The 10,586-nt window shown below is 39.1% G+C and overlaps 1 protein-coding gene across 5 annotated transcripts in view; it reads right to left on the bottom strand.

The window, feature by feature from the left end:
* The window catches only part of LOC103714421 (ubiquitin carboxyl-terminal hydrolase 8-like), a 34,846-nt gene extending 25,548 nt beyond the window's left edge, over positions 1 to 9,298 (bottom strand). For all 5 annotated transcript variants that reach the window (XM_026807407.2, XM_026807406.2, XM_008801663.3 and 2 more), the window contains exons 1-3: positions 9,107 to 9,298; positions 8,709 to 8,945; positions 4,062 to 4,203 (exon numbers count right to left, since the gene is read on the bottom strand). In XM_026807407.2, the coding sequence (XP_026663208.2) occupies positions 4,062 to 4,203; positions 8,709 to 8,945; positions 9,107 to 9,180 (453 nt within the window). In that variant the 5' untranslated portion in view covers positions 9,181 to 9,298. The remainder of the gene's footprint in view (positions 1 to 4,061; positions 4,204 to 8,708; positions 8,946 to 9,106) is intronic.
* Positions 9,299 to 10,586: the final 1,288 nt, after the last annotated feature.

The raw sequence follows: 10,586 nt of genomic DNA on the forward strand, positions 1-10,586 counted from the left end.
AACTAGCTATACTAAAATATAAATAATAATTTTGTTTTAGCTCTTAGAGTATTACAGTGACACCATATCAAGCTAGAAGCACCCTTACATGGATGCTATACTATAAAATACTTTGCCTTTCTTTCGTTTTTAAAAAAAATCACTAAAAAAGTGAGAGAAATAGTGGGAGTGTGGGACTATTCAATTTATCATCAGAACGTGCCAAATTAGTTAAATACATTTCTGAAAAGTATTATATATTAGTTTCATTTGAGTTGAGGGAGATTTTTATCCTTTTAAAATTTTAAGTGTTATTAGAGTAAAACAATAATCGATCGATTGTAACAATAACTGCATAGAAGAGAAGCATATCAAAGTGCCATGAAAAGGTAGTGGTGGTCCAAAAAAATGCTAGGAATGAAAGGACAAAATATAGATGGCATCAGGCAGAACTAACCCAAGGTGGCAACGCCATAGAATTGACCTCATTGCATCACATTAAGTTATATGGGGTGGCAACAAGGAACTAATGCAATTACCTGACCTGCTCCAACCAAACCCAAACCTTTTAACCTGACCTCTTGAGACCATGAGTCAAGTATAGGTCTGACAAATCTGACTCATTGGCAGTCAAGTTGGGTATAATTTGAATGGGCCTTGAGCTGTTGAATATAAACCCTACACTTTTATCATATTTATATGTGTATTATATTTATCTAAAATTCTAAATTATACTATATAGTATAACATGCAAGATCAAGGAAGTGAAAAGGAAAACTATTCTACCCCTTGCTGTCCACCCAAAGACAATTCCCTTCTAACCCCCTCCATTCATCGCCTCTCCTCTTCCTTCTTCCCACTCCACCACATCTCCTCCCCTTTTCCTTCCCCTTCCCCCTCAACCTTTCCTTCCCCTCTCCTCTGCTCTCTCTCTCTCTCTCTCTCTCTCTCTCTCTCTCTCTCTCTCTCTTCCCCCTTCTTACCCTCTTCACTCCTCTCGTTTCCCTCTTCTATCCTCTCAGCCACTATGGTCTTTCGGTTCCATATCCGACCACGTAACTGTTAGATCTAGCCATGCCACCATTAGTTGGCCAATCCCTCCTTCCCCTTTCCTTCCCTCCCTGTTCATCCTCCCAGCCCACCCAATTGCAGATCCAACCACACCTCTAATAGATACAGCCTTGCCACCATCAACAAAGCACCTCCCTGCTCCCCACCCCACTCATCCTCTTATACCACCCAAAACCAAATCCAGCCACACAATCGCTATATTCAACCATGCCACCATCAAATAAGCCAACTTTTATGTATCAGATCTGGCTACCCAATGGATGTTCAGCTCACTCAACCCTAGATATTGCCATCTTAGCGCATCTAGCCATCGCCAAGCAGATCTAGCAAGACAATCACCAGCTATTTTCGACCACCGTATAAACAAAACTGCCAATCAGACATACATCCATTCGACTATCACCATACTCAACACTTTGATGCTACTCCCGCTTGCCCACCATTAGGTCCAACCACCTCTTGATTTTCCTGTTACATTGCATAAGTAAACACATTGGATCTTAATCAGCTAAAGCGACCATGTGTTTTGGGTTCGGGTTAGTTGTGGTCAGCTGACTTACAAGTTGAATTATTAAGGTCATATGGACTTCATACAAAGGAAATGTCTATGACATGCTTATCACCAATCAATACGAAACATAGCTCATAATGCTTGAGTTTACTGATGAATGAAACATGTTTTGACTATTAAAAACTTGTACCATAAATGCAACAAAAAATAGTTTTCCTGACCGAGCTTAGCTTTTTAGTTGTATAGTCTTTAAAAATATCATGCATGGAAGCAGCATATGTTTTATTGATATAATACATATAATCATGTTGATTCATGCCAAGGGACAGCAGAATAAAAAATCTATACCATGCCTATGTCAGATTGGCACAATCACTATATATTTGACAAACTAACCCCAAATACAGAAGTTTAACATATGACCTTAAGTTTATATGCAATAGATTGTCCAGCTGCATTTCAAAACAACCAGTCACACTTATTACCATACTAGCATGCAGACTATCCTAGCTTTATGTCAACTTTCCAATCCATATTAGCATGCAACCCAAGGTCCGCAATCTCAGTACTTATCAGTACTTTATCAATTCGGTACGGTATGGTACATCTCTGTGCTAAAATAGCACTCTTATCCATTTTCTCAATTTTTATCTTGGTATGCCTCGATACGGACCAGTACGCACCTCGGTATGCCTTGGTATAAATCGGTATACCTCGGTACGGAACAGTACGCCCTGGTACGGGCGGTACAGAGCTTGTACCAACTTGACTATGTGTTTCGTACCGGTTTTCTCCCAATACAATATGATATGCCCCATATCGGATGGTATGAGGCGGTACGGCAAACCTTGAAACAACCTATCCTAGCTTTATGCTAACTTTCCTATCATAAAACTATATTCTAGATCCTTTAACTCCCAATGTTTAGACTCTCCTTCTAAAATACTCATAGATTATAATCTTATTAAGTTAATTGATTACCATAAAAAATAGCTCCTTAGGCTTCTAGTGACATGATCCATTTGTAAAAACACTGCCAACATCTTATGATTTTGTTCCATGTACTTTCAACATTGTAAACAGGTCGTCTTAACAAGCTAATAGTTCAAACAGACATAATCAAAGCCCATCAAATTAACTCATTGTCCCTATGAAATTAGCTTCATATCTTCTACTTGTCTTTATAATACTCAAGCTACCTTAGCGATAATCATGATTCCTCTTTTGGCTCAATAAATATTCAAAACCATCAATGAATCCACAAGCCCAAGTAGGTTTCCACAACATGATGCATGATCTTCAACAACACCTAAACTTGTTTTAACATATACACTGCATTGAAATCATACTTCTTGAAGATGGTTCATCACTAATCTGTTGATTATAGGGGTGCAACTTGAATTAGGCTCAAACCAAACCCATTGCCCAACTGACCCATTTGGTAGCGCTCATTTAGGTTTTATAAACTTAGGTGGAGCTTGGACTAAAACATCCCAACCCAGCCTCAAGTAAGGTTGATTTTGGGTTGACCTCCAACCCAAACCTGGTTCGAACCCAACCCAACTTAACCCGACATGACCCAATATATAACTAAATAAATAAATCATATTTAAATTTATGTAGGTCGTTATATGTTTACACAATTGTATCTTTAACCTTATCAAAGTACGTGTAAATGTATAATTGAAGTTTATGAATGGTTGAGGCCTTAATTTAACAAATATTAATTCAATAAACATGTTCCAAATGTTTCCTTACCTTAAAATTCCTATTTAACCCGATTTAATCCAACTAACATGGCACAACAAACTCAATCAGTTAATCCAACATGACCCACCGAAGCCGACCCATCCCGAATTTGGCTTATGATGGGGTTGGGTTGGGTTGGTTAGATAAATCCCAACTCGAGACTGTTCAGGTTGGGTTAGGGTTGAGGGATGTAGAGTTTGGGTTTGGTTGTGCTTTACCCTCAACCCGATCCAAACGACCTGAGTTGTAGCCCCACTGGTGATGTGCTACAATACAGACTGTTTTCTTTGTAATAAAACAAATTGCAAAACCCATGTGAGAGATAAGAGCAGTGCATCAGATTAGCAGCACTTATATTTTCTCCTCTAAAGCGAATCCTTTCTAGTACGTGCTAAAGTCGGACCTCGAACTATATGAAAATCACTCATTTAGCAAACAGCATACTAGTTATGCAGCTTGCAGTTTATGATAACTGTTCACATGGTACCACAACATTGAGAGACCACTCCATTGAAAGATGCATTCATTAACTTTCACATTGTATCAATTTTAAAAGGGCATTAAAGAGCAACTTTTAATCTCGATAAATAGAGAGTTTGCCCACTCCTAACACCTATTAAATAATAATAAATTATAAATATAAATCATCAACCAACCTAGGTAAATGGAAGCTACCAACTTCAGAATTTCAACAACTGTTATTGAAACAGATATGGAGATATATTCAACTGAAAATGACATCAAGACAGACCTTTTTGCCAATCTTTACGGTCAATATATTTGATTCCCGTGTAACAGAGATCCTCAGCATTACAGGATAAACATCAGTCACACCATCTTCCGTGAAGGACAAGTTCTTGATGGTCTTCATCGTCGAATTGGAAGCACTATGCCTATAAAGGGAAGGAACAAAACAGGGGTTACATATGGAAGAATTAGATAGATATCAGAAACATCATGATAACCATGCAGGCCAAAACAATGAACAAAGGTAAACAAATGCAACCCAGTCCAACAAACTTCTAGCAAATTAAATGGCACAACAATGAAATCTGAATACTATAAATCATGACTAAACAAGTGGCACCAAACATAAAATAAAAATTAATAGAGCAATGCAGACCATGCCCTAAACGTGAGGATAAGAACCTGTAATGAAACCATGCCCATTATTGTAAGGAGCATGAGATCGGAAAAGTTCATGTGACACTGTTTAGTATAATTAAACTAGCATAATTAGACTGTTATCTGCATTATACAATGCACTGTATAACATATATGCAAGTGTTTGCATGTAGAATGCAAATTTGAGCAGGATTATTTAAGATATGAGAACAAGTAGCGAGGATTAAAAGCATGTTGGGTTGAAGTGAACGTATGAACTTATAGATGGATAAACACCTATAGATGTTTATCAAATATCCTCCCTCTTTCCAGTTTTCTCTGCATCTATAAATGGGAGCGCTTAGTATCTAAGTAGAGGTATAAGTTGGTACAGAACCAGGCCCAATCGGATGATCCTCAACTAACTAAATTTTGAGTTACGAACAACATAAGAGTTATTAAGAAGCAAAGCAATGGCGCAGTTAGTTCTCCAAGCATTCAGCATAGTTACTTCTCATAATTCTTTGTTCTTTTTGAGTGGAATCATAGTAAAACAAATGAAGAAAAAAGATGTGAAAAAATAAAATATTTTAAATTTGATAAAAAAAGGTGAAACTTTTCATATTTATCATGTTTTATTCTGATTTTCTTAAGAATATGAAATATACAAAAATATACTAATGCTTGAAAACTGGCCAGATAGCTCGAAAATGATATGACCAAACAGGTAGGAGAAGGCCATGACTTAATTATCAACTAAATAAAGTTATTTATTAGAACACAGAATATGACTTTTTTAATCATTCTATAACAAGATTTTTACTATATTTGGGTGATTTTAATCATATAACTGTAATAAGGAGGAACAATTTCCACGAGCTCCCCATGAGCATGGAATCATATTTTGACCAATCAGTAAGGCAAGTTTCCAGAGGCAAGCAGAAACAACCAGATCCCAATGCATATTTAACAACTTTGGATTTAACAGAAGAATATATCCAAGAAAGAAGGCAATATATGATTGGGTGCCATTTCCAGAACAAATCTAAAAGTTCAAAAATGATGGAGAACGTGAAGGATTCCATTAACTAAGCAACGTGCATCAAACTTAAGTTCCCACAACTACATGGAGAGCTCAGTCATGGTGGAGGTTTCAAATAAATCAATAGGACAGGTACAGCAATATTCTAGAGAAATAGACAATTTAAACTATCGGTGATCTATCATGGAGAAGGATGGCAACAATAGGCAAAGCATATCATAACAATGGGATTGCAAGACAACCACATCACTGCTGAAGCTTCGATCAAGCTGCATGAAGTATGGATAGATTTTCATTTCTTAGGCAAAATTTGAAATTCGACCAAATGGCTGCCAGATGTTACAGGAATCCTGTATTTATTAAAATATTTAGTTTTGCTGAAAGGGTGGTATAAGGGAGGGCTCCAAATTTTCAATCCACCAACCTAATGTGTGATTTCAGAATTTTAGTTATAAAAGGAAAGTACAGTTCTCTTTCAACATCAGCAAACTGAATCAGCAATAGATCGCCATTTGTGGAGTTGTCTATGGGAGATAAAGGAGCATCTGCTGAAAGGAGGATTGCCACAACAGTCAAAGATATTTGGCTCTACATACTAATGCAAAGCACAATCAGCACTCACGAAAGATTTCGAGTATGAATACTTGTACAATGATCTTTATATTATAAAACAACTGATGTAAATCACCTAGTTAAAAATGCCAATATATGCACAGTGCATAAGAACTGAACCAATTGGATAAATATGCATGGTACAGGCAGATTTGTGTGATTACATAGGTTTAAAAACAATAGGCCTGTTTGGTACACTGCAGGTCCAGCTAGGGGAAGGGCCAGGGCATTTGTTTGGAGGCCCACAACTAGACAACAGCTTGTAGGTTAAGCTGCAGGCTCCAAGGCTTTACATCCCGTGGGATGGGGATGTCCTGGTTTCTTCATAAAACAGGATGCCTGTTGTCCACCCCATCCTACAACAGTTGGGATCATGCATCCCAGTAGATGTCCTCCGTCTCTCTCCCTTTCTTCTTTCCTTTATTTCTCTCTTTCTTTCTTTTCATCTTTCTTTGTTTCTCTCTTTTTCTTCTTTCTTTCCATTCTTCCTTTCTTCCTTTTCTTCTTTCTTTCCTTTCTTCCTTTTTTTTTTCTTCAGCCTTCCTTTCTTTCCTTTCCTTTTTCTTTCTTTTTCTTATCCCTTCCTTTATTTCTTTTTTCCTTTTTCTTCTTCTTCCTCTTTCCATTCTTCTTTCTTTCCTTCCTATCTTTCTTCTTCTTTTTCCTTCCTTTCTTTCTTTTCTTTTTCTCCTTCTTTCCTTCCATTTTTTTCTTTCCTTCATCTTTCCCACCTTTTTTTCTTTTTTTTCTTCTTCTCTTCACGCATGGATGGGTTTCAAAGTTTCGACCCCATCCCGGTCCTATTTTCTCATAGGAATAGAATGGGATGACCGGGATGCCTCCCATCTCGCTGGGATTTAAAACCTTGGCAGGCCCCATGAAAATCAGGCTTAATTTGTTACAACTTGACCTATGACTAAATGACTGCAAAATGAGCTACAGTCTCGAGCACTCGCATCCTTATTCGCTTTTGACCCCCCCTCCCCTGCACCTCTCTCCTCCTTCGCACCCCCTAACTCCTCCATGCACCCCCTCCCCGTCTACCCTTCTCCATCTCTATCCTCCTCTCATCCCCTGCCCTACTCTACTCCTTCTAGCACCAAACCCATCCTCCCCCACTGCTCTTCCTCTTCACTTCTACCCAGACCCATCACCCTACCCCACCTCTCGTTGGATTCGGACCCATACTCCCACACCAATCCTCTCCTCCACCTCCTCCTCCCCCTCCATCTCTAACCACCTCCTGCCACCTACATCGTAGCCACTCCCTTCCCCCTGCCTCTCGCTTCAGCCTCCTCCCCTTGCCACCACCCTCCCTTTGGCCTCGGCCCCACACTTCCTTCCCCAACACCCACCTCCTAGCAGCCGACCCACTGGAGACCTTGAAGCTATTCCACAAAAGAACCCTAAAGGGGGCCTTCTTCAAGCCTGGTGTTCCATGTTCGAATTAATAGCTATATGAGCTTAACACACATACATTGGATTCGCTTATTTGAGAGATCATTTTTCATGCCCAACATATCCTTTCCTAGCAGCGTTGGCTCCCTTTTTCCAAATAAAAGATATCACTCAAGAAGCTTGTTTTCATAATACAAAATGGAATATTTGAGGAGGAGAATTCATGTCAAATCGCTCTTACTGACTATGCAAATAGTCATGTCGACATAAATCAAACCCCCTCGCCCCTCACACCCATCCCTAGGCCCCACTTCTCACACCTCGCCCCAACCCCTAGCAGTGCCGAAGAAGACCTCCTACACCGCTGCTCTCATGCTTCGACTGGGACCCCAATTCCTCTCCCTCCTCCCTCCCCACGGCCACACCCCCTCTCCTCTCCAGTTATTTTGAAGAAAAAAATAGCAAAAACAGGTTTGCTTCCACTAGTAGGTGAGGTTTCAAAAAAGCCAATTAATAGTAAGCTTAACCCCAATTGCATTATCCTCTTTTATTTAGGAAGAGTTCCGCTTTCTTGGAGAACTAGCAAGAGGCATGTTATCTTGCACTGAATTTTCTACCAGAGATCACACTCAAAAAGACAAAAATGGCCCAGATCTGAACATTAACCAATCATTCCCCAAAGCTACTAAATGATATTATATTCTCATTTTGCTTTCTTAAATGAAATCCAGCTAGAATTATAAATTAGAAAGCATATTTAAAGAGGTGATATGTGGGAAATCTATTTTTATTTTTTTTATTTTTTTAATCCATTAAGTCTAATATGTCAGAGTGGAACATTGAAATAAATGAAGAATGATTCTCCATTCTCTTCATGGCTGTTGACAAGGCCTCTAAAAGACTTCACAATTTTGAAGTCAACAACAACCTAGAAAGCATTCACCCTTATCAACTTTTTTACTCGTAGTCCTAAAAAACAGGCATGTCTTGGAAATTTAAATTTTGTGCAATATACTTAGGATGATAACAACATCCAATACCAGAAAATCAGACATTACCATCCGATTGTGAGTTGTGTATATAATAAACTGATGATTACATGCAGCATTGCTTATACGCCCAACTCAACAAATTATGGTAAAAACCAATCTTCTAACTAAGCAAAGAAAAGGTAGAAAACCATCGGACCAAGTACCACATAATAGCACGTAATCGTGCAACAAAAACGTTCAGTTCTCTCACCATTGGAGCGCCCAAGACCACTTGTACCAGGAAATCAAAGCATAGCACCGCCCTGAAACCCCCACCTCAGCATCGTTCCACTTCATATCATCGTCCCTCCGAAGGTTAAAAACCAGATCCGAGCTAAAGAAATTGTTGATGAGCTTCATCCCATATGACGACGAGACCGGGGTGGCAGTGTAGGGAATCCCCCTGGGGCCATCCTCCGCCTCCAATTCCTGCGCCTCTCTCCACCACCTGCTCGGAAATCACTCGAAGACATCAAACCAAGCTTCCAACCACACAGTGCAAGAATCAGCAATGCTCGGAGACCGGACCAAATAGGGATCGAATTTGTCCAAATCGGTTTGAAAAGAGAGCTCGATGGCAAGAATCGAGGGGACTGGGAGGATCTTTACCGGTAGGGAACGAGGAAGACTCTATCGTCCTCGGCGGCCGGAGGGTGGTCGGAATTGGCGGCCAAGACGTCCATAGGAGGCACCAGTGACCCAAGAAGAGGCGAGAGGAACGGCGGAGCTCAGAGTGGGAGAGGGGGGCTGAAATTTATAGGGGGCGAGATGCGGAGAAAGGAGAGGGGGAGGAGAGGTGGGGCTTTCTGTTATTTTTTTTTTCTTTTATATAATATTGGGAAGGACGTTTTGAAGTGAAGGAACCTTTGGATATTCTGTTTTCGTTAATTGCCTGTCGTTTTCTTGGATTTTCAGAGCCGCTTCCTTGACCGAGTTCGGAAAAGGAAGGGGTTGGGTGGCCGGTAGGTCTCCCGGTGGTCTTCTGGTGGATCCTGAGTTGAGTTATCAGGCGGTAATGGAGCGAGCAGAACCGTCTGATCCGGGTTCCCCTGTTAGAATATGTCACCATCTCTATATTCATATTGAAGGTGTTTAAATGTCCGTAATATTATGTCATAAGAGTGTCAGAAGGCCACATCCTCGAAAGGGAATTGACTCCATAAAGGTATCATTGGAGGGAATTAGCTCCATAAAGTTCCAAAAAATTGAACATAGAATGCCTATGTATTCGGTCTTTTCCTACGGTCAAACTATTTTTTTTTCTTTATTGTTGAATGTGACAGATCCTATACATTCCATCCCAACAACAAAACTAGCCATCAATAATAAGCACCACTTAAATTAGATGAGATGAATTCGTTGCTGTTGAGACTCACATAAATTTAACGACCATGGTAAATTTCATCAGATATGGAGGGGAAAAAAATGAAGAAAGAAAGTTTGGTCAAGATCAATCAACCATGATACATAGAAATAGATTGAAATTTTAGTGATAATCTCAAGTATAGAACTTTGTCTTAGTTCAAAAAAATATGATCATAGGACTAACAATTGCAGAACAATGGCAATAACGAATATGTTTGCGATTTACAACCACTCATATTATTAGATTATATGCCAAAACATCATATTAACCGTCCAAAGAAATTAAAGATTATTAAAATAAAGAAGAATTGTAAAATAGTAAAATCGTCAACTTGTCTAACGTATTATCCAACAAACAGCTATTGTAGACACCCTCAAGTATCCCCTCCATAACTCCTAAATCTAAAATTAATAAGTGATCATACTTCTCAATTTAGATTCTTTGGTTTTGATGGATCTTCATCTTATTAATCTTCCTTTCAGGCTTCAATTAGCTCTAAATTAATATCCACTTTATCATACCTTCAATTGATCAATTGCATGTTCAATTGAACCCAATGACATAAATTGACCATTTCTCAACTTCAAAGAATATTTTACCCTATTCTAATCTAATTTCATCCATCTCTCCTGACTTAATTTGCACTCTCTCACCTAATTCCATCTCTAATTGGCTAATTTTCAGCTCGATTGAGCAAAACTCTTACTAATTTCACAAAAATGA

The sequence above is a fragment of the Phoenix dactylifera genome, unplaced genomic scaffold (genome assembly GCF_009389715.1).
Source record: "Phoenix dactylifera cultivar Barhee BC4 unplaced genomic scaffold, palm_55x_up_171113_PBpolish2nd_filt_p 000284F, whole genome shotgun sequence".
Classification (NCBI taxonomy): Eukaryota; Viridiplantae; Streptophyta; class Magnoliopsida; order Arecales; family Arecaceae; genus Phoenix; species Phoenix dactylifera.